General features: G+C 45.5%; 2 protein-coding genes across 4 annotated transcripts in view; one reads left to right on the plus strand and one right to left on the minus strand.

Annotated features, from left to right (window-relative positions):
• Positions 1 to 9,140, plus strand: part of VANGL1 (VANGL planar cell polarity protein 1) — a 52,801-nt gene extending 43,661 nt beyond the window's left edge. For all 3 annotated transcript variants that reach the window (XM_046645225.1, XM_046645226.1, XM_046645227.1), the window contains exon 8: positions 1,892 to 9,140. In XM_046645225.1, the coding sequence (XP_046501181.1) occupies positions 1,892 to 2,152 (261 nt within the window). In that variant the 3' untranslated portion in view covers positions 2,153 to 9,140. The remainder of the gene's footprint in view (positions 1 to 1,891) is intronic.
• Positions 9,141 to 14,613: 5,473 nt separating this feature from the next.
• Positions 14,614 to 24,563, minus strand: part of CASQ2 (calsequestrin 2) — a 63,335-nt gene continuing 53,385 nt past the window's right edge. The window contains exons 9-11 of the mRNA XM_046645836.1: positions 19,032 to 19,132; positions 17,025 to 17,099; positions 14,614 to 16,035 (exon numbers count right to left, since the gene is read on the minus strand). Of these exons, the coding sequence (XP_046501792.1) occupies positions 15,823 to 16,035; positions 17,025 to 17,099; positions 19,032 to 19,132 (389 nt within the window). The 3' untranslated portion in view covers positions 14,614 to 15,822. The remainder of the gene's footprint in view (positions 16,036 to 17,024; positions 17,100 to 19,031; positions 19,133 to 24,563) is intronic.

Here is a 24,563-nt window from a genome sequence, read left to right on the forward strand (position 1 = left end):
CCATGGATACTGTGATTTGTTTCACTGGTTGCTATTGATGCACATTTGGACTAAGATCTTGCGTTGGTTTAAACCAGGAATTGGCTGTTTTTATTAATCAAGTGTTATTGGAACTCAGCCACACCCTTTTATTTACATGTCGTCTGTGGCTGCTTTCTCTCCACACAGGCAGAGTTGAGTCGTAGTGACAGGGTGTAGCTTGCAAAGCCGAAAATATTTACACTTAGAGAAAAGTTTGCTAACCCCTGGTCTAAACAGTGTTGCGGTGAATATCTTTCTTACATACTTCTTTGTGCATTTGTGCAAGAATTTCTGAAGGATACATTTCTAGTAGAGGAACAGCTGGATCAAAGGAGTAGATCCTGCCACATTACCCTTCCGAGGGTGTCACTGTGTTACACTTGTGCCTCTGGAGTAGGAGACTGTTTATTTCCGCCACACGCTCGACAGCATTCAGTGTGATCACTCTTTTTAATCATTGCCCATATAAGAAGAGGAACATATACTTTTTATTTTAAGTCCTGTTTCTTTAATTATTAATGTGGTAGAACATCTCATATGTTAATTTTGCATTAATATTTATTCTTCTATGAATTATCTTATTTCATTTCTCTAATTGTTGAGCTGTTTTTACATCAGAAGTGTGTTGAGGCACCGCTCTATTTTTTGCCTTAGGACATATGCTTACAGGGCAGAAACAAGGTACCTGGGAGCAGAGCTGAGGTCTAGATGGAAGGGGCTGCCGCTTAGAAACCATCCTTGACCTGCCTCCAGGACCACAGAATGTCTCCTAATATTTTCTGATCGTATCACTGGCTTGTTCTTTCTTCTTCCTTGCAGCTCAAGTGTTATATTTCTTGATTTAATACACATGCTCTTGAGCTCCTAGTGTGTGCCAGGCACATTGGAAATTCGCATTTAAAAAATAGGTCCTGCCCTCTGGGAGAGGAAAGTCCAGTGTGGGGGCAGACAAGCAAGTCGGCAGTGATTGTTCAGAAAGTAAAAATGTCACACAGGAGTCATGCCAATGATTATAGGCGCTTCGAGGGGGCCATGTTAATCTGTCTGAGAGATTCAGAGAGTGGTTTGAGAAGATTTAAAGGGCAGAGGGCTTTGCTGAAGGACCACATTCAGCAGGAGGAACAGCACCTGTGAAGGTGGGGGAAGTCAGAGAGCTCCAAGGAGCTAAGCCCTGCTGGAGCCGAGGACTTGTGAGAGGGGAGGTGGACGTGGGTCTGGCCACCCCTTGGACTTGCCATGTGCACAATCGATCCAACGTAAAATAACCGTTGCTCATTGGTTGTACTTACCTTGTGCCCTTTCATCCTCGGCAGCCCTGGGAGTTAGTGCTGTTATCATCTGCCCTTACTGAGAGGTTAACTGACTTGTCCAAAGTCACACAGCTCGTGAGTGGTAGAGCACGCATTTTTGTGCATGCCAGTGTATCCCTTTATTTACTCAGCTCATATTTCTGGAGTGTTTCTCTGTGCTTGGGACTTGCCCTGAGGAGCTGTCGGAGTAGGAGGAGGCAGCCCTACAAACAGGGACAAGCAGTGGCATGTGCACTGGGGCCCGTACCCTTGGACTGGGCTGGTGCCTCATCGATGGCTTCTGGGCAGACTTGATAGCAGCCACCCCACCCTCCTTCACCTCTGTGCTTACCACCGTCTTCACCTTCTGGTTGGAAGTTGGCAAAGGGACCTGAGACATCTTCCCTCCCCAGCAAGCACTCAGTTGTGAGGGGCTGATGGGAATTTGGTGTGGTAAGCTGGGCTCTGACTGGGTTTCTTGGGAAGACATTTTTCACAGGTGTGGGAACAGGGGGGCCTCCTGGCAGCACTGCCCTTGGAGCGAGTGTTTCTTCCTAATGGCCTCTCTCCTCTCCTCCCAGGCCTTCCTGGAACGGTACCTCAGCGCTGGGCCCACCCTGCAGTATGACAAGGAGCGCTGGCTCTCGACGCAGTGGAGACTCGTCAGTGATGAGGCTGTGACTAACGGATTACGGGATGGAATCGTGTTTGTCCTTAAGTGCTTGGACTTCAGCCTCGTGGTCAATGTGAAGAAAATTCCATTCATCGTACTCTCTGAAGAGTTCATAGACCCCAAATCTCACAAATTTGTGCTTCGCTTACAGTCTGAGACATCGGTTTAAAAGTTCTATATTTGTGGCTTTATTAAAGAAAAAAAAAGAATATATAAAGAGAAATATATGTATACCAGAGGGGCATCGTTTTTTATTATTCTTCTTTGCTGACTGAAACTGGCAGATGATAGACCAGTACCCTTTGACCATCTGCACTTTATTTGGAAGGAAGTGGGGGATGTCTGCTCTGGGAAGAAGTGACCCACGACGTCTGACTCTTGTGGATGGGACTTCTCGAGAAGCCGTTCCCTGGCGTTTCTGTGACAGCTGTAAACCAAAGCAGAGCTGGCGGTCCTTGGGAGCCTCGCCTTACAACAACTAGTCCCTGCCTTTCGTCCAGCACCACACGCTCCCATTGCTTCTGGTTGACCCACTCTTAATCTTCTAGGGGACACATCTTTCTTCTGTTTCAGGAAACTAGACACGACGTGTCCACATGTGGGTTTGTGTATGTAAGTGTCCAGTACCACATCGCCCGTGGGGGCCACGGGCCATTCGGGAAATGCCTGCCTTCATCTTTGTTCTTTGTTGCCTTAGGTTCTGCAAAGAAAGATCACAACAAAAAATGTGCACTATCAGTTTACAGCTCTTAATGATTTTATTTTCTTCCCAAAGAGAAAAATCCCCCTGCCCTGTTTCTGACCCTGCTTCCCTCCTGGCTTGAGCAGGTAGCCCTTTCCTAACCCTGTGATTGCCCACCCCTCTGCCCCCATCCCGCCCTCCCCAGCACGTGCCACACCCCCACCTGGCTGGCAGGCTGGCCAGGGAAGCCCAGCCATCAGAGCTGCCTGGGACCCAGCTCTGCACATGTGCCCTCGGGCTCTGTGCACGGCCTCTGCTGGGTCCCGGGATTGTTTGCATAGGGAAGTGTGGAATGCCCACGGGGTAGAACACAGGGAGAGTAAGCCGCTAGAATGTCCCTTCTGGGCCGCACAGGGGCCCCTCTCCTCCCGGTTGTCATCCTCACTGCTCACACAGAGCAGAAGCGAGACTTACACTGTGACTGAGACTGGCGGGTTCAGCGTGGAGCCTCTGATTTCCCAGGGAGATCAGTTCTCGCAGAGCTTCATAGCAAGCTGCCCTGCCGAGGGAGACCCAAACAATACAGACCCGCTGCTGCAGCTGCCCACTCCCTGATGTCTCACCACCGTCACTGTGCAACTCACCTCCACCACTTGCTCCCAGATGGGGGCTTGTTCAGCCCCTGGTGGTGCAGTTACTTTAGTTGTTGGTAAAGTGAGAAGAAGGAATGGACAAGCTGCAGAGCTTGGGGAAAGGAAAGTGGGGAGCCAATCTTATGGTGCAGAGCACTCATCCGTGATCTGTTCCTTACTGCAGCTGGTTCTAGTGGGCTTTCCCCTGGCCTGGGGCAGCCCACGTGGCCGGGCTGTGGGTGGAGGAGCCATCCTGGCGGAGCCGGGCTCTGGGGAGCTCCTTATGGAGCCACATCCACACACCAGGCGGGCCGTCTGTGCCTCTGTTTGCCATCCTGTATCCGCGACAGACCCTTCCAAAGTATTCACTCTTACTTTTCCCAGGTATTTAGAGTAATCAGTTACCTTGCTTTAGGAAAGAATGACACTGTCCAAATGCTCTGCACCTGTGTGTTCACATGTACCCTTACTGATTTATGCATTCCTCAAGTGGTGCAGATTTGTCTGTCATTTTTTTATAATCAAAATTGGCTTTGGATGTTTGTAATACACCTGTCCCTGCAAAAGTAAACAGCATTCTTGAATCAACAGGCTTCAGCTCAAAAGGAAGATGTGTTGGAAAAGAAGAAGGAGAAACAAGTCAGTTTGGCATGGAGCCAAGATGTTCTATTTAACTACATGGTTCTGTTTATGAAAAACACATACCATGTAACCATGGTGCTTTTGTTTTCTGTAGTTTTTGCCTTTAGGTCCCTTCAAACTGGACATTCCTTACGATGATATCTTTCTCAGGAAATATATTTTGGGAGATAGGGCAAGGGATGGTGGATGTGTATGAGACTTTGGCTGCATAAATGTTATAATGTCCCAGATAAATGTGTCAGAGACTGCTGCTTCAGGAACACAGCAGTTGGAAGTGCCATAAATAGCTCGTATAGTTCGTATATAGAACATACAGTTCATAATGACACTGCTCGTCCACGTCTGGAAATCCTGTGCTTCCAGCCCTCTCTGACAGAAGGGGTTAAGTTGGATCCGTTGCTCTGGTGCGTGCATTCCCTGCAGGGTGAAGAAAGGTTTAAATTAAAGAATTTATTTTATCTCTACCCCTTTCCCTCTCTCCCAGTCTTTGCATAGGGGAATGTCAAACTTTATGAAATTATTGTTTCTGTTTTAAATTGAATATCGATTTTTTTTACACTGACTTTGTATTGAGCCCTTTTTGAAAGAGTAACAAAATAAAATGCAGGATCTTTGTATAAAGCCTTTGCACTTTCAAACTCTTGATAGCTTGAGTTACCGGTGCAGTGGGAACAATGTAAATGACGTTTACAAAATTTAAGGTTTCAGAAAGCTGCGTCACACGATTGAACACAATGCGTTTTTATTTCAGTTCTTGGAACCAAGAGGCTGTTCTTTTTAAAAGGGGTAAACAGTGCCCGAGGACTGGTAGAATATATGGTATGTCCACATCAGAGGAGACAGGATTTCATTTGCCTTAAATGTTTATAGATTTTCTATGACTTTCAACCTAAGTTATTAAAATGTGAACAGTAAATGTTACAGACTCGAAGAGCTTAATGAGGAGTGCTTGTCTGAGATGGCTCCCTTCCCTGGTAAGGTTTTCGCCAGTGGATAACTTTCATTCTTAAGTGTGTCCTTTTGAAGATAATGACAGTTTTTAATCGCCCGTGAACTGAAGGTTAAAATTTAAAAAGTCTGCATTCTTAGAGTTGGAAGGAATTTTAAGGTTTTGTAGTTCATCCATCCGTCGCGTTGTCAGTTAAGTCAAAACGTGTAATACTTTCGCTGCAACTCACAAACCCCAGAGAAAAGGCTTGACCAGTTTTTTGCCCAACTGTCATCTCCCTTTCTCCCCCTCTGTCTTTCCTTTTCAAATCTACGGCCAGGACAAAGTCCGTACAGCTAATGGGTATATGTAGGTGGCGCGGGCACGTGCGCGCACACACGCACATGTGTGTGTGCGTGTGTGTGCGTGTGTGGCATTGCAGCTTATTGCTGGAGCTTGGACCTCTTTGCTGGGGAGGTTGTGGCTGTGCTGGTGTGTGTTGGACAGGGCAGAGGTGCTCCTCTCTCCGCCATCCTTGGTGGTGGGCCAGGACTCTCCTTCTTGCGTCTCCTCTTCACTTTTGCGTGCATGCATCTAGATACGGCTGTAGCTCGGTGGCAAGCCGCGAGCTTGTTGGGCCCACAGAAATGGGTTACCCTGCCCCTCCTCACCCCCCACCCTTGGTGGGGAGAGTGTCCAGTCCCTCAGTGAAACCAACAAAACCGGGTCCCTGGCTTACTCTTTTCTATCTGGGCCCTGCTGTGTAAGGCTTCCTAAATGGAGTCGCTATTTGTGTGTGAGTATGTGTTTCTGTACGTGTGAGCATTTCTCCGAGTGTAGTTACCAGATGGACAGATGGACGGCAGGTTTATGTTCGACATCCGAACATCTGTGTTCTCTGTGGCAGATGGGTGTGTATCATCACATGACTTGCATGTGTGTTGATGTGGGTGAGTGTGAGCGTGTGTGTTTCCATGCATGCCCTATATTTGAGAGACTTCTTAACAGCACTCATCTTTGGGGAGGGTACTCTAAAGCCAGTTACCTCTCTCTCCCCTCCTTTATTCCCTTCCCTCAGTTCTACTGGCTTCTCCCCAGGAGTAAGTGGCTTTAGCACAGAAATGTCTTCTGGAGAGCCTGCTGTCCTGCAGGCAGGTCCATTAGACTCTTTCTTGCCTCAGGACCTTATAGCAAGAAACAGAAAGAAAGATCAAGTTCTGTGATAATTACTGCTCCAACTTCATCACCCTGGAAGCCTTAATCTGTATTTCTCAATATAATAAAAATTGAGCTTCATAAAAAGTAAGATTGATTACTAAAAGTAGCACAGAAATGTTAACAATATTTAAATAGTCCAGCAGACCCTGCGATTGTAAAGTGATGTAAAGTGCTTTATGGATCTTGTTACAAAAAAAATAAATCACTACTGTGAATTTACTACTATGTAACCTTGTGGTCATATCCCATTATAAATAAAATGAGCTGTTCTTAAGCCCATAGCACAGTTCTTGAATGGTGGTCAACGCGGTAGTGAATTGAGGTCGTTTAGACACTACGTCGAAATCGCTGTATGGAGTTTAACCAAGAGGATGCTCAGAAAATTATATTTTGGACCCATTTTTTGACAAAACATTTGGTCAAAGAAGGAAGAGAAGGGTACTAACACGTGTTTATCAGGTATTGTATGTTAGGTACTGTTCTAGAATGTGTATTCCTTTAGGGTAGTGGTTATCTCAATTTTTCAGGTGAGAAAAAGGACGATCAGAGAGGGAGGGACTTGCCCAAGGTCTCATGGCCACTAAATGGGATTTCAAATCTAATGTGTGCTTCCAATCCCTCAGTCACTGTACCTTGAGGTATTCTCTAAATGATTTGGCATTTTGGGATGTGGAGGAGGGACCTGGGGACACTTAACCTTGAATCAGAGCCTGGAGCGAGGGGTTTGTCAGAGGTGGAATGGCTTATGTTTGTTCACTTTTGCTTTGCACCAGAGGTGTGGACCCAGGAGAAGCTTCTCCACCGTGCTGGCTGATTTCTTAGGATTTTCAATGGAAAGAACTTGAGAATCCCCCTTCCCCCAGGAAAACCAGTCTTGCCAGTGTTGCACAGACCCAATGCTGTTGTTCCTGGCACCCTCCCTTTGCTTTTGCCTCTCCCGTCCTCCACCCCCCACCCGCCTGGCTTGGGCAGGTGTGGACCTGGGGCAAGTGTGCACGTGGGGGAGGTGTGCAGGGACTGACCTGGCCCCCTCCTTAGCTGAGGAAGCTTCTTCCTGGTGCTTTGTCAACATTATCCCCAACCAACCGCTTCCCCTGGTTGGGGTGGGAGAGGAACAGCCCACAGGCCCAGCCTAGGGTCGTTTGGAACTGGAGTCCCAGTGTCCATCCCTGAGATCTGTGTTCTCCGCAAGCACTTTGCATCCCACTGTTTTTCCCCACATTTGCCCTCAGGAGTTTTAACAGAACAGACATAAACCAGGACTGAAAACACTATTTTCCTCTATTGCAGTGTCTGTAAGTTTGAGTTCGGTTGTGCATAGACTACCTTTTTCTCCCCTGCTGTTTGCTTTCAGCGGAGGACGGGAAAGGGGAGGTGCTGCTCACTAGGAATTACGACGGATTTCCAAAGGGTAGGTGAGAAATGTACAACTCCTGAATAGAATTAGATTTTAGGACCCTGAGTCCCTCTTACCAGGCCTGTCCCATTCCTACTTAGATAACCCAATTAGTTTTCTTTCACCTGTAAAATAAATCTCTTTAATGGGTTGTTTTAAAGTCTCCCCAGCACAACAGATTTCTCACACTTGCAGCAACACAGTGAACGGTTACTTCCAATATGGTGCTAAGAATCTATAATTCATGTCTCTCTCAGCTTGAAAACATCAGTGTTTTGTCCTTGTCTTAGTGGAATAAAAACACTCTTAAGCCTTGGGGAAAAATGTGACAACCCCCAGGGGTTGAGTGTCTTTGACACCTTTATTTTGAGTGTCTTTGATACTTCTTTTGGCACTGAAATAATATTTGGATAAATATATTTGAATGTACAGCTGTCTGGTTTTGTATTCGCTTATATTTATCTGAGCTTTCCCTTATGGCCGTGACCTTTCATTCAGAAGGAGCTCATCGTTTAGGAGGTTTTCACCCCGACAAAGCCCTCAGCCTAGGAAAGCTGCTGAGGACCAGAGACTGTTGCTCAGGGAATTACTGAGGGGACCTGGGCATCTGATGTGCAGGTGACAAGTCTAGTTCAATTCATGTTGTAGGGAATTTAGACAGTTACACATCATCGCCATCCCAGGGGCCAGGGGGAAAAATGTGGCAGTTGCTTTTCACTTGCCAGCACCCCTCAGTTACAGGAATATTCTCTTAGTGGTGTTCATCATTCTTAAAAAAAAAAAAAAAAAAATAGGAAAATCCAAACTTTGCTGATAATTCCGTGTTTTTATAAGGGATTCAGGGTAGGCTTTAAATAGCAAACTCCTCTGGGACCCCTAAATTATGACATGAGTAACCAAATTTGATTTCCAAGCAGCTGTTGATGAGCACAGCTTTTGCATTGTGTGAGACACCAGCGGAGATTGGGGCAGGGGATGCCGGATGCTGGCTCACTTGGGTGGAGCGTGTAACCTGCCTTGTGGTTGACCCTTCCTCAAAGATGCTAGAGAGAAGGCCAGAGAAGTCTGGGCCAGCACTTATTCAAGAAAAGTTTATTTGATAATCACTTTTGTGCTGAAAGAACTTTACATTCCTGGATTTATAATCCAGCATCAACCTGGAAAGTTCAGTGACAAAACCATCTGTCTCTACCTCATGTAGCCATAACCATCATGCAAAGATGTGGCCAAGTGTCTTTGGTGGTCTCTCTTGTTAGTTAATCCTGCACTTCGTAACCAGGAGGGGCAGTTTGTGACTATCAGCCTCTAGTCACAATCACTGTCTGTGCATGACAAGTCTGAGTGTGACTTTCTGCATAAACTGGGTGGTGGGCTCTATTGAGTCATTTCCAACATATAAAAAAAAGATGAATGAATGAATTACACTTGCAGCAACTGTCTGCACACGTACATGTACATGCATTCCTAAGTGTCTGCTTGAAACGTCTTCTCCTTGGAACAGTAGTAACAGTGTTAGTGTCTATGAGGGACATAGTGTACCTGGCGTCTAAGTTATTTTGTTCTTTTTTGGGTCCCGCATCCCAATTAACTGTAAAACATTTTACATGTTGCAATTTTTTATACTGTAAAACCTGGAAAGTAAACTGAAATCCCAAATCACTTCCTTTTTTCATGTGATTATTTCAATCTAAAAAGTTTTGCTCTTTACGGAACATTTTCACTCTTGCGTAACTTTGATGCCCTCTTAAAGATAACCTGTCAGGTTTCTCTGAAAACCAAGGCAATTATGATGATAAATTGAATGGGAAAGTAGGATTGCCATCGTAACGAAACTACGGGTTGCAATCATTTTACGGTTAAGAGAATGTTTTAAATGGATTACTGAAAATTAAATTCTTAGGCTCTAAAACTTGGAGGTGAAACAGGTCTTTCAAGTAAATCACCAAATGAAAAAAGATCTTTGAGTTAAGTAAAGAGAGAAAAGTGTGAGGCCCTGGATTTGTGAGTGGGGTGAATATTGGATCATTTTTGTGAGTGGCTACATAATTCAGTTTAAATTATTGACTTACTTTAGATAGGTCTATTTAAAGGGAACTTGATTATTTAACAAAGAAATGCTGGCCCTTGCCTTCTGCCATGCTCAGCTCTCCCTTACCTGTACAAAATGCTGAAGGCATACAATCAAATTCTCACTATTGCATGGATAAGAACCAGAGATAGCAACAGATTAGAACATATGCATTGTATAGCTTATTGATCAGCTCTGTTTCTCTGGGCCATCAGCCGAAATGTGCACAATTTATATCTGCACAAGCAAAGCCTACTAGAGAAAAGATTAAAGCTGGGTGCAGACATCAACCAAAGGCTACTCTCTTTTTCACTCATTACCTGTGATACAGCTACAGAATTGTGGACGAGTTTTGAGAATATCATATGATAAACTATCAGATTATGGAAGTGGGGTGTGGGTATCAGGATGGCACCAGATAAAGCACTGTCTGCTGGCCCAGTGCCGAGACAGGGCCCACCAGAGGCAGTGGGATGGGCAGAACCCCCGCTTACAGAGAGACTTGGTAATTCCCTAGTGGTGTCAACATGTCATGCAAACATCTTCTAGTTGTACAGGCTGATGTTGACATGGAGAATCAAAACTATGTTTGACTTTCAGGTGTATTCTCTGTATGGATATCTGAGTGTGTGTCTGCAGTTCTGAGAATTCGTAATACCTCAGAAAGTGATGATGCATTTGTAGAACTGACACAAAGTGCTTTAGACAGTTTTTCTTTTCTAGCATCCCGCTCAGCTCTCCCATCTCCCACTTACTTTTGTCTTTGTGGTCTGCATGTGGTAAAGTTGTAAGAATCTATTTACTGAATATTCCAATGAGCGAATGAATGAATGAGAATGTGACAGTACACTCAATGCTAAAACTACTGGCTATAACCTAATCATATATGATTATTTTAGGGGAATCGTTGGCATCTTGTGGGTGCATTAAGAATTCTGGTTGTCACTGCTCTAAAGAGTTCAGATTGATAAACTACCAGACTAATCTGCAAGAGGTCCTTAATTCACCTTGCAAACATTTGAGTGTGCACTTGTAGACTCAAATAAATGAACTGACATTTAGGTGGCTGTGGTCATTCCATTCCCAGAGAGTGGAGCCTGAGACTTCTGCCTTCATCCCTACACATCTTTGCTTCCCGTCACGATGGCTATATTTCCGGGGGACTTTGCTAGCTGGAGGAAAGAAAACATCTCCCACTGGAAACTTTCTCACTGAGCCGAGGAGATTTTGTGCTCCTATTTCTTTAGCAATTGGCTGCCCTAAGCAAATCTGAGCAGATGATACTGTGTTGCCAAGAACTTCTTAGGATAAGATTGACTTTTGATAATCACTAGCACATTCTTAATGGTACTAATAGCTGTTAAATTAGCTTTGCATAGGGCTCAGAGAGTATTTAGTCAAACAAGATTTATTAAGTACCTATCAGAACTTAGGCACTGAGGATAGAACAGAATCAGCCAAAGTCTTTTCCCTAAGGTTGCTTTCAGACTAACAGGAGGAGGAAGACATACACCTAAAAGTATAATAAATTGCAGGTTCTGTAAGAGAACTCTGCATGGGGTACGGTGAGGGCTCAGCAGAGGAGGCGGCCAATTTGCCTGAGGCATGACTGGAAAAGGGTCATAGAGTGTATCTTACCTTTCCTTAAAATAAGATAGCTGGGAGTTTTCCAGGCAGGCACAGATGGGGAAGGACAGGCATTCCAGTAGCTGGAACAGCATGAGCCAAAGCTTGGAGGTATTAAGCAGCCAGTCAGCTTCTCCAGCTTCAGGTTCTGACAATAGAAGGAGCAGGTGGTTGGGAGGCACACTGAGAGTTGAGGCTGATGAGAGACTGCTCACATAGACCTCCAGCATCCTGCAAAGGAAGTTGGCTTTGACCCCATGACAAAGCAAGACCTGACCCCCTAGCCTCCTAGCTCATTGCCAGTGGTGCTGTCTTGACTTCCACTAAAATAACAACTGGGTGCCATAGTCCCAAATGAGGCATTTGGATGCCATAATTCCAAGATGGAGGCTCCATGTATGCAGCGGGAATCACCCCAGCTGGTCCAGTGAGCCCAGACACCGCCAGCATCAGCACTGCTTGGGCTTTGCTTTCCTCCTACAGAGGAGAGACACTTCGAGGGCTTGTGGTTTACAAGATCCACCCCGTTTCTCCTCCCTGAACTCACAGTCCAGAGCCTAAACTCAACATTTGGCAGTCAAAACCTTTCCATTCATAGCTTGCTCTTTGGCCTCTTGGTCTTTAAAAACAAAACTTTTTTTTAACACCTATCAGGAATACAGAGCCACTGAAGCATTTTAAGCTTGTGTGTGATGTGATCAGGTTTTCATTTGAGGAAGATCACTTGACTGCAGTGTCCAGGCTGGATTGGAGACAGGAGAGCAGTCGGAACCTTGCAGTAACAGGGCTGAGAGGTTGTAAAGCCTCAGTTACGCAGTAGGAGTGGGTGAAGAGAAGAGGACAGGACTTGCTCCCTGTTAGATGTGGGAGTGGGGACAACGAAATGGCTCTAAGATTTCTGGCTTGAACACTGTCAGAGGCAGATGCCTCTTCCGCACTCCTCTGCTTCTGTGAAGAAGGACCTTTTCCTAAATGCTGCTGGCTTCTTGCCCAGTCCTTCGCCCTGTCCTGAGATGGAGCTGTTACCTGATTAGTGGTCAACAGCCATTGTCCATGTTTCTTAGGGTGAAATTCTTAGGGTGAAGTTAGTGTGTGGGGGGAGGGGATCCAGTCCTTTTCTGTTTCCTCTCCATCCTTACCCACTGAGGGGCAATGGCCTGGTCATCTCTGCTCTTCTGATTTCCTGGGTGGCCTGCACTTGGAGGCAGGAAACTGGGAAGCCCACGCTAATCTCTAGTCTCCAAATTACTGCTTTTACATAATAATGGCAATATTTTGCACTGCTGACTTTGGACTAATTTCTCAGTTGGTTCAAATCTCAGTCAGGAAAAGAGGGCTACTTTTTAAGGGCACCCTTTTAAAGCCCTACAGCTAGGTTCATATGAGGTGCCTATGGGACATCCAGATGAAGCTGTCCAGGGGAGAGAATTGGAGCGAGGGGCCTGGCTCTCAGGAGAGGCCTGGCTGGAGACAGATGGCATTGGAAGCCACAGGCTGGATGAGACCACCCAGAGGAGTGGGAAGAGGGGTGGTTCCCAACCCTGGCTCATGTCAGTCCTCAGTGACTCTTTTTAAAATGCAGATGGTCAGGCCTCAGCTCTGGAGATGGTGTATTAGGAGGTCTGGGCTGGTGACAGGTGTCTGTGTTTTCTAAAATAAGCGTGAGTATGATTTGCAGGCTCACTGAGCAGAGTCAAGCAGCGCTGGTGAGAGTGAGAAATTCAAGGACAGAGCTGCAGACCCATCAGCACTTAGGGGGATGTAGATATCTGCATGTATTGGAGATTGTTGATCAAAAGCTATCAGATAATAACCTCTTTCTGGTTCTAAGTGATACAAACTAGGGCCTGGACAATACACAACCTTGCACAACCTTGTTACAGAAAAGACAAACTCATTTCAAGTTGAGATGATATTCTAAAGAAATACATTGAAAATGATGGTGCATTCTTGATAAGACCATGATTTTTTCCCTAACTGAATGGCCATATCTTGCAGTTGTAGTTAGCCTACATTTCCAATACTGTTTAAAATTATGGGCTCCAGAATGAAAGGTGAAAAAGCATCTTGGCTTAAGCAGTGAAAAAGCATCATGGGAAATTCACTTGAGTCCATCGCCAGACATCGTCTGAGGAAAAGAAATGGAATTCTTTGATTGTTTAACTTAAGGAATTCAACTCAGTTTAAATCCTTGCTTTAAGTGTAGAAACGAGGTTCCATTTACACTCCTTTAAAGTGTTTGTGTGACTCTGGGAAAATTACTTGAGTTTCCTGTGTCTTAGTTTCCTCGTCTGTAAAATTGGGATAATAACAAGACCCATCTCATAAGACCTGTGTAAGGCTTCAGTGAGATAATACATGTGAAGCACATAGCATAGTGCTCCAGGCACATACCAAACATTCAATAAATATCAGCTTACAAAGTTTTAGACCAATAACCAAACAGCACTGCTGCTTACGGATAAGACTAGCTGAACACTCAGTGCTTCTAGTCCAGGAGCACCGTGACATGATTTAAACTGCATATTACCCAGCCTCTGAGAACAAGGGGATTTTCCAGGGCTGGGAAATAGACCACTTTCATGACAGAGCACATTCCTTGACTGTGTGAAAGGCTAGCTTCAAAGATCGCTTTGAAAATTTACCGCCCAGAGAGCTTTTTTGAGGTGTGGTTGGGCCTGACTGGATGGCAACGTAGCCTAGCTTGGGAAGTGTCTGCCTTGTTTTGTAAGGGGGAGAAATAAAAATGAGGAGGTCTTATAAGCATCATTGTCCAACAGTGCTGATTAATCAATTATTCACCCATCAATGCAATAAATGATTATCTACTTTGTGCTGAGCAAAGTGCGAGGTCCTGAGGATATAAAGATAAATAAATTCCTTGTCTCTGAGGAGCCTACAATTTAGTGAAAGGACAGCCGTGCAAATATGTGTTACAATTTAAATAAGTGCAATGATTCAGGGTATACACCAAATGCCATGGGAGCAGAGAGGAAAGGGGCCTCCTTGGGTCACCCAGGCCATTGGATAGATGGTGATATTACTCATCCAAACTGGGACTCCATGAAGAAGAGGAAGAGAGTTTATGGGAGAAGGTAATAGTTTGGGTTTTGTTATGTTGTTTGAAGTGCTTGTGCAACACCCAAACCAGGATGTCCAGAAGCAGCTCAATGAGTGAGTATAAAACTAAAGAAAGTGGTGAAGGTTAGAGACCCAGTCTTGGAGGTCATTAGCACCTAGGTGGTAGCTGATGAGCCTGGGTAATGGCACCTTGGAAGAATGTTAGAGTTGAGAGAGACTGTGAAACACTAACAGCTAAAGGGCAGGCTGAGGAAGAGAGGCCAGAAAGGAAAACGGAGCAGGAACAGAGAGGTAGAATGGGAGCCAAGAGAGAACGAGCAGCATGAGGAAAGTCAAGAGAGGATTTTCAAGATAGTCTCATATTTTCAAAACAGGACTTTAATGACAGCGTTAGTTAGCTACTACTCCACAAAAGGACTGCCCTATTTTCAAGGAATTTGCAATGTCTTACACGTGTTAAAAGATTGAGAAAATAAATTAGAACGTTATAATGCACACTTAACACTAAAACTGCCGAGCACAAAATAACTTTTAAATAGTTTGAAAGGCACTTGGGGATGTCTTCAGTGCCTCAGGCATCATTACGAACACTCATTACTGTTGTCCTGCTCAACTGTGGGAGTGCTGATGAATGGAGAGTTAACTGACCTCTGCGTAAACCAACCTTTCCTCTAAATGGGAAGGCTCGCTAGCAGCGACAGAGAAGGGGTGTCCAGATCCCGGTTCAGGCCGGGACACCAGCTGACACAATCAGAGACATGAAGCCATCAGAAATAATTAAAAACCTTTAATCCTTCCAGTTCCCTCCACCCCCATGTATATGCAAGACTTGTCACCAAGAGGGAAGTTCAGAGAGCAGATCAAGCTCCCATCCCAGTATCCTAATGTACTACAAATGATGGTGACATCTGTACACGTGTTTCAAGGCCTCTCAGTAGCCATCCAAGGCTTAGATCTGAGTTCATAATAGTCTGACCTACACTTAAAATGATACATTTAATAGAGCCAAAAGAAGCAGATTTATAAACTTGTTTCTAAGGCTGAGCCTTCCCTAAGAGAGAGCCTCTTATCTAAAGGAGGGATCCTAACTGATGTTCTAGGCTTGGGGGCTAAATGGATTGATTGTGTGTCTTCCCTGGGCTCTGATTATAAGGTCACTCCATGCTAGTGAGTTAGCAAGCTGTCAATTCTGTTACGGTCATGGTCAAAGACAACAAGTAAACTTGAGTAGAGGCGTTAGGGGCGTTTTCTCCCCAGACTGCCAGATACCACACTGCCATGACCGCTGATGGTCCGGCAAAGGACAAGAGCTGTTTCATGACAATCAAGACAGTCAACATGGGAATAATTCCCCCCACTTGTCTTTGCTGAGTGGAATTGCAGGATTTAGAAAGGCATTTGCTGAACTGCACATCTCCTGATGAGAAGGGAGTGGGAAAAGAGAGGTTGGAAAAGGGAAAGGAGCTGGCTGGGCGTGGGCCAAGGCTGCCTGCTGCCACCTTGTGCTGTCTATAAGGTAGTGGGTAGCTGTGATTTTGTTTTCAACAAAATCATTTGGAGTTGGGGCTATTCATCATCATCATCACTGTCATCATTATCTTCTTCATCAGAATTATCATCATCATCATCATTGTCATCATCATCGTCATCATCTTCATCTTCATTGTCATCATCTTCAGTGTTTATCTTCCCAGAAAGCACATCCTCAATCCAGTCTTCCAGCTCCTCAGCTGTGGGCAGGTCATCATCATCTGGAATCTCCATCCAGACACTGTCAGCCTGCAATGAGGGACAGAATGAGCGAATGAATGAATTCATGAAGGAGGAGCCAGACCAGAGGGTGCTGAGTAGCTGTGCTGAGTGGGCCCCAGGTTACTTACAGTTAATAGGAATGTGTGCACATTGTTAAAAGGAAATCCCTACCTGCAGAATGGTATGTAGAGTAGCCTGTTTGTGCAGCATAAAAGAAAATGTATATTCCATTGTGTATGTGTGTGTATATGTATATACACATATTCCATTGTGAGTGTGTGTGTGTGTGTGTATGTATGTATATATAGCCAGTTAACAATGTTCTTTTACCCTGTTGGTAGATGTTGAATCACCTGGAGGATTCTACATTTATTTTGTAAACTACTTCTTAAATTTATAACAACAATAATAATTAATAATAATAATAATAGTGATTTTTAAAGTTTTTTCAAGTTAAAACATTTTAAAACAGAACAGTAGGATATAAGGTAAAAAAGCAAAAGTATTTCCCACTGCTCTGACCCATCTCTAGTCCCATTCCCTGAGGGAGCCATTGGTGGTAGTTTCATGGCTATCCTACCAGAAACTTCATATATATATTTCCACACAATGGTGATTGCCTGCATGGGCTTCCGGGTCACAGTTGCCCCATCACCTGTGCAATGGCAACTCCAGGTGTGGGTTCCCTTGTGTAAAGAGACTTTCTTGTTGGGCTTTGGGGTAAAATAACAGGAGTGTTTAATTGGGTGAAAAGTTCCAAATAGTCAATGAACCAGGTTGGGGTGGCCCCATAAGCAAGGAAATATACCCATGGAAGAAAGCCATGGAACCATAGGTTGGACTTGGCTCAGAGACTAGGATTGGGCCACACTGGCATGTTTCCTGAGCTCGGGCAGGATGAAGGGTCCTGCTCATTTCCCGAGGGGCTGGCTGCCTCAATCTCACAGTGTGGGCTGCATGGCAGCAAACAGGGCAGGCTGAGGGTGCCTGAGAAAGCTTTCATGGGGTGTACTCACATCTGTCACATTCACCACCCCAATCTGTGGCTTGAATAGGTCAATCTTGAAAGTCTTTTCCCAATAGGCAACAAGCTGTAGCAACAAAAATTAAAATGAGACAGCAGGCAGAAGGCACTCCCTGTTAAAGCCACTTTTTGTGGCTGGACCCACCTGCCATCCCATCAGAGTAATTAGGTCACCATTGGTTAAAGGTTTCCAAAACAGCTGTGGACACTGAACAAATTGAAGACTTGGCCCCAGCCCTCAAACACTTTAAATAAGCACTAAAAAAAAAAAAAAAAAGATGTCATAACACTAACTATGAAAACAGGTGCTATGAAAGCTTCTCCAGCTGTAAGGAAGAATATTACAGAGATGGTCCAAAGTTGGATTCCCAAATTACTTGTGGCTCTTTTATAGTTTATGTGTGGTGAAAGAGCCATTTCCCTCTACCTCTCCTTCAACGTCCAATTTAAAAATCCCTTACCTTGCACCACTCTGCTACATGAGACGGCTGGGAAAGCAGCGATGTGCCATACACTGGCATACAAGGAAGAAGACGGCTTCTTCACTCAGCCAGGCTTGGGCTCCCTGTGGACTAGTCTCTGACTTGGGAAGGACTAAAGGAGTAAGGGGCCACAGGGCTAAGAAAATGGAGATGTTCAGTGGTAGAAATTCTCCCAAGCAAATATATGGCCTGATGGAGACTGGGGATAGTCAGGAACCTGGAAATCAGAACAGTCTCCTTTGCAAAAACCAAGGCAATCATATAGAACAGGTCAGGAGAATTGCAGACCATCTGCAAGCTTGCATAACAAAACAGTCCAGATAAATCAGAAATATAACCAGACAGAGGCTAACTAAACACTACTGTATATAGGGTCTTAAGGCCAAACTTTGTTATTGTTACCCAGAATTATGACATTGGCCTCAGGGGTCATGGAAATCTCTGCCTTTGATTCACTCACCCTGCATGTAGGATTGGGTTTCAGGACCCTTGAGTTCACTAAAACCCCTAAATTTTGTCTATTGAATCATGGTATGATCAGTAGTGACCTATGCAACAAATGATAATTCCTGGAAGAAGATAGAGTTATCATTTATAACCTAATGATAACTCAATTTGTACTGATTACCAGCAGTTAGCTCAATCTAAAGTCTACTGACTAATAGACAAAGCCTTGATGGCACATAGACCCGAGTGGGAATATCACATCCACCACTTACTAACTTTAAACTCTCCAGCTGCCATTCTTTTCACCTGTAAGACAGGGGTTATAATAGAACCTGCTTCATAGGGTTGTTGAGAGGATTAGATGGGACGATGCATGTAAAGAACTTCCTACAGTTCCAGGCATGCAGTAGAGTATATTAGCTGCATTCATTATCATTACCACTGGGCCCGGGTATTGTACAAATTCTGTTTATTCTCTTTAATACTAAGCACAATCAAGGCTTTCTGGCCATTGATCACTGACACTAGCAAGAGTTCGGACTTTGAGGTTCTTGCACATTCAACATGTGCTAGATACTATGCCAGGACCTGGGAGAACGCGATGAACAAGAGAGAGTCTCTGCCCTCCAAGAGGTTGCTCCTTCTCTCCACGAAGTTCTTAACTCTACACAAAATGTTCATGTCTGGTTTTTATCACTTAGTAACTCAGGTTGCCTCAGAATGGTGGTCCTTACCCAGAACATGAAAGAGGTTCTAGCCAGTGTAGTAGTGGGATGAGGAGCAGCTATGGAGCTGCTGGCAGAAGAATTTCACCCAGCTCGCTTGAGTGGGCCCCTCAAAGGGGCTCCTGGTCTCCAGGGAGTGAGGACAATAAGTCTAACCATGTCAGTGTCGGCACCAGGCCTGCAATTCAGTGTTGCCCCTGTGGCCGAGATCTCCTACACTGGATGGGGGTAGCCACTGTGTTTCTGCAAGTGCACATCCTCCTTCATGCTTCAGGATCTCACGCCAAACCTAAACATGAGACTGTGAAGGTGACCAAGGATGGTGCCCTGGTCCAAGCCACTCACCAAAGGAAAGTCATCCGGGTCAATCCATACGATGCTCAGGTCAGGGTTGTCGGTATTGTCCCGGGCAACCTGTTTCAGGATCTCCAGGAACTCGTAGCCATCTGAAGTAGGATGCAAGAAGGTTGAGTAACCCTGGCACATACACAGCTTCTAACATGGAGAGCAGAGTGTGGTTTTTCCATGAGGGTTTCTTAGGCCATTTGGTGCATACCCTCAATTACGGGATTATTCTACAAAACGAGTCAGATGAGAACTCCAGCTACAAAGCAGCATATTCAAAGGAAACAATAAAAAATTTGAATAAAGAAAAATTCAAAGTTCATAGGAAGTGGCTGGTTCTTAACTGAAAGCCAAGCTCCATTTACTAGTCTGCATGTGAAAACTGGGCAGCCTTGAGTCAGAAGGCGCAATCCCAGAACAGAGGGACTCCTGTCTGGTTCTCAGAGCTCTGTGCCATCTCTTGAAATTTCTCAATCATCTCAGAGTTCTGTGGACCAAGAACATTGAAGCTTGGACCCTTAGTTTTCTACAACCTGGAATTCCTAAAATCTTCAAACTGAGTGAGCTTCTGATTTACAGTTGGTTTCATAGCTTTGAGATGGTTAATGGGGTTTCCCTCCCTCCCTCCTCATTTCCTCGTTTGCTCTGCCCTCCCCCTATTCAGTCAGCAGCATTCATTGCCCCCAGGGGAGGGATGATTCATGAGAAAAACAGAGACAAGCCTTGCGAGCTTCAAGAACATTTTTTTTAGCTTTAAAAGCCTAAGCCTTTAAGGACTAGGAGAATAAAATTTATGCCATAAACAAGAATTTTGAAAGAATGTTTAGTAAGAGACAGCATACCCTAAAGCCTCAGCATCCCCACCCCACTCCCCACCAGAAACAAAGAGTTTAGATTCTGAAGAGTCTCTGAAACTAAGCTCTGTGCCTGTGTGTGTGTTTGTGTACGCGTGCGTGTGCACGAATGCAAGCCTATGTGTCCACACACAAAAACTCCCCAGCTTCAGAGAATCCCAGAGCATGGGGGACCCATGCCTCGTTTCAGAATGAAGCTCAGGAAAATGGAAAGACTCCAGAATCTCCTGGAAAAACCCCTAGGGCAGGATCACTAGGGCAGAAAAATTGTCAGGCGGTCCCGCCGAGTTCTCTGTGGTTCTGAGGACCACGGACGCCGCTGAGAGGGCAGGCAGATCTGAAGAAGTCCTGCAGCTGGAATGGGGAGACCAATGGCGACCTGCTTGGAACAAGGACTAGAGGCCAGACAGAATGACAGACTTCTCTGCAGATGCCAGAGTGGATAGGTGACAACGATGATGACCTTGACCAGATGTGCACTCCATTGTCTATGCCCAGGAAACCACAAGACAATGGACCCCTAGGGATGGTGGAGTAAGAGTGCGGGGTCCATTAATTGTCAGACCCAGTTTCTACCATCCACTGGTAAAATTTCAGTTCAGCTCTAGAAAATAAAGTTATATTTCTTGCATAGCTGAATTTGTGGCCTGAATTGTTTACCTTCCATACAAGAAACTCACCGACTGCTTAGGAATTCAGTATGGCTACTGCCCTTTCTTTGCAGAGTGGGGAGGGTGGGCCCAGCCAATGTGAGCCTCTTTCTGTGGCCTCTGTTTAGCAAGCCCCTCCTCTCTTCAGGCACTCAAGCCTTTGTTCAGCTATTTGAAGCCTCTTAGCAAAGGTTTTTCTCTGCACCTCCTCATCTCTAATCCATTCCAGACAAATGCATACTATTAGCAGTGCTTTGAGTGGGTGTACTCGCTTTAAATGTTGCTAACTCAGAAGATTCACACACGGCCCCCTCGGGCCTTGTTACCTGGAAAGCCCAGCTATTGCTAGTGGAGAAGAGGGTCTTCAGGCCCTACAGCCCCTTCCTGCAGAGATGCAGTCCGCTGGGTGATTTTTCCATCTATGCTTTGAATTATATCACAAATTAGATTGTATCACAGACACCTGAGATCAACAGGGCCATGTGCTTTAGAGTTGTGGGGTTGAGTTGGGGTAGAGTTGGGCTTGGGCAATACTACTCCTGCTGCCTGTAGGTGTGACTCAGAAGGTCAAGGCCCTCCAGAGTGCCCTCGGCTGCTGCTATCTGGACACTATGGATGCCCCTCCTCTGGGCATGTTGCCGTGTCACGGGATAGGGAACTATGGTGCCACCTGGGTTATCTGGGGGTTTATGTATCATCCTAGACACACCACAAGGGGGAATTCTTCCAAAACTCCTTCAGTGACTACTTTGAGCAGCTGAGAAGAAAGGGATATGATAAATGAGGAGAGGTTGCCAGTACTCTGGAAGATGAGAATCAAATTTAAAAGCGACTTTGACAAATCACAAATTCACAAAGAGGATGAAATTCAGTAACACCGACCCAAATTCAAGTAGAAAGTAAACTTGAGGTGCAAAAGACCCGCTCACCCAAAGGGTAGGGAGGAACTGTCCCAGCCGGGGTGTTGTAGAGGGATAAGATCTGCCATCAGAACCACAAGTCGAACACATGAGACAGCCCCGTTGCTTTCCAACGGGATTTATAACAAGAAAAGTACGTACAGGAATCTTTTCTAGTCTACATTCTAGAGCAAGTTTAGAGATAAAGAGAATAAGACTGAGGAATAAAAATTGGGTTCTGTAAGAAAAATCAAACAGACTGGAGTTTTTACATATACAAGAGAAGTCAAAATTGTGGCTTAATGCCTATTTTTAAGAATACAAAAGGTTTTTTTGTTTATGGAAGAACAAGGAAAGCTCAAAACATGCACAGAATAAATTAATAGATGAGGTTAACGTTAAAGCCAGAGAAGCTTCATCGAGATTCAAGGACAGATTTTGACTCTCAGGATGATGAATTCTGTGATGGGCATAATCCTTCTGTGTCCCTGGATCTTTTCAAGAACAGAACAGAGCCGGTTCTTCAGGGAGGCAGCCCAGCATGATGCCTAAATACACAGAAACTGGGGCCAAATGACCTTGGTCCAAATCCTGGTTCTGCTGTTTAGAGTGCGACTTAGGAAGAGTTATTTAAAGTCTTGGCTTCTCATCTGTAAAGTGGGGATGATGGTAACAACAGTGCCTACCTCATAGAATGGCTGTGAGTTAAATGGTTAGTATTTCTAAAGCACTGAGATGGTACTTGATACACAGTAAGGTTTACCCATTATTCTTTCTAGATGATCTGACGTTATTCTGCCTGAAAACCAGGAACCCGGCCCCATTCGTCTGTTCATTCCATGCATATGTATCAAGTGCAATGATCTGGCACAAGGGGTGGGTTAGATACAATCTTGGCTCCATGTGGTAAAGAAGACATGCTCGCAGGAAGTTACGCCAGGAGATAGTATGTCACGGGCTGGCTCCTTCTGGCCCGTTACTGATTTAGTGGCTGAAGGTTTCAGGAGTGGCTGTGCCAACTGGTGTGACACTGAGAAGAACCTGCCTCAATGTATCGGTTAGAGCAAGGTTTAATTCCCTTGTTTGAAAGTCATTGAGCTAACTTGAATATTCCTCACAAGCCCCATCTGTTCTCCCCACTTTATTCCCCAGCCTTGAAGCAGACCTGTTGGAATGGATTCTCGTTCATCTGGGAAAGCTGAATTAAGGCAGCTACACTGGTCTTGCATGTATGCAGTTGCTAAAATTGTAAGTTACAAGTTCCATTTCCTCTTAGGGAGAGCTTCTGTTTCTTTTTAAAACTGGCAGGTGTTCTGGAAAAGGGACTCATGCACTGTGGACCCTCCTTCTTTGACCAGGAAGGCAGGTGTAGGAAGCCACAGTTCACTTTTGTAATTCAGCGTTAAGCACAAGACTAGTCCACATCTGGAATTGCATGAATGAAGGAATGAATGAGTTTGAAATGAATATTTCCTTTATCAGCGATGCACTGAGCTTAAAGGCATCTTAAGATTGTGGCCATGTATCTTTCAGAAGGAATAGCCCATAATTAGTTAAAGAAAAATGAAGAAATATTGTTCAGAGATTTGTAGGCTGGCAGTTATTAGCCATAGAAACTAGAGGACTATTCTCCGTGGTTATTAGAGAAGCCCATTCCCAAAGCCAGAAGAGAATCCCAAACATTCCAAATATCCAGGCAGGTGAAAAGCCCCACCTAGAACATTTGTCCATCTTTTCTCTTGAATATTTCCACAGCTGAGACCCTGTGACCTCCCTAAGGCTCACTACAGAGTTAATCCTGACAGCCAACAGTCTTTTTTTGCATCTAGCTGAAATCTCCTTTTTCATAAGAAGTCCGTTTGCCAACTTCTTCCTTTATGGACATGGACATTGTTCTTTACATGCAGGAAGTCTGTAATCATGTCCCCAACCTTTATTTTATGAGTACTTATTCAGCAGTTACTGGGTACTGAGTATTTTTGCGTTTAATCTTTACATCTAGTCCTGATGGAGGTGAGGGAGATTTTATCATCTCCATCTTAAAGATGATGGAATTGAGACACAGGAAAAGTAGGTGACCTGTCCAGCATCACATGCCAACAAGTGGAAGAGCCAGGATTCTAACTCAGGCCTCTGTAGAGCTATTTCTCCAACCCATTTTCCTTCTGAGGTCTCGGCACTCCTACCAAAGCTGCTGCCATCTTCCTTCCTCAAGTTAGTGCTTGAGAGGCCCCAGCCATGCGTGAAAGCTTCAACATGAGTGAAGCAAGGCCCGGGACACCAGGAGACAGGTGGGTGCAGCCTGGCGCTGGGGGGCCGAACTGCCTTCTCCTGGAGCAGTTGAGGCGTCCCTTCCTTTCCTTCCAACCATGCTGCTGAGCCACATCCTCCCCACCGCCACAACCTGTTTGGTTGGTTCACCCAGCGATGTCCCTGAGTGCGACTGGAGTCTCAGAGATCAACCTAAATAAAGAAGAGGGACCTGGCACTGTGAGAACTGGGACTCCTTCCCTCCACAGGGCTTGGACCCTGAGATCCCATGACCTGGGGCTGAGGGCTCATGCTGAGCCAGGTTTCCCACGGAAAGCAAGAGGCCTCTGGGAATCCCATCGCTGTGGGAGGGGAAGCCGGTGATTATGCTCTCCTCCTTCCTATGCAGGGAGGGCCTGGTGGGAATGAGGCTGCACCAAGCCCTGGGGGACCAGTTCCAGGCTGGTCGCAGCCAGTTCAGGAGCCAGGGCTCTGTCTGGCAGAGACTTGTGGGTCTCAGACCAAGCAACGGCCCAGGGGGAACAGGCCCACGGCACGTAGCCTACCCTGCCCAGGCCCCGGCCTTGTGACCCGGCTCCTCAGGGAGCTGGCCGTGCTCATTCCATAAAGACACTGAAAGGACCCTCCCTGATGCCAGACCACATGGAGTTATGGGACGCAGGGTCCCGCTCCTAGAGAAAGGCCCAGGCTTGGGGAGCCGGGCTGTTAGTGTGGGGTCCTGCAGGCGACACAGGTAAGTAGGTGGGGCGGGCATCACACAGCTTGGAAGCTTTCTGGAGAGGGCCCGAGTCTGGCCACAGGTCACTTAACCTCTCTTGAGACTTCCGTTTCCTGGCCTGAAAATGCCGAGAACAGCGC

This window comes from Equus quagga, chromosome 18 (assembly GCF_021613505.1).
Source record: "Equus quagga isolate Etosha38 chromosome 18, UCLA_HA_Equagga_1.0, whole genome shotgun sequence".
Classification (NCBI taxonomy): Eukaryota; Metazoa; Chordata; class Mammalia; order Perissodactyla; family Equidae; genus Equus; species Equus quagga.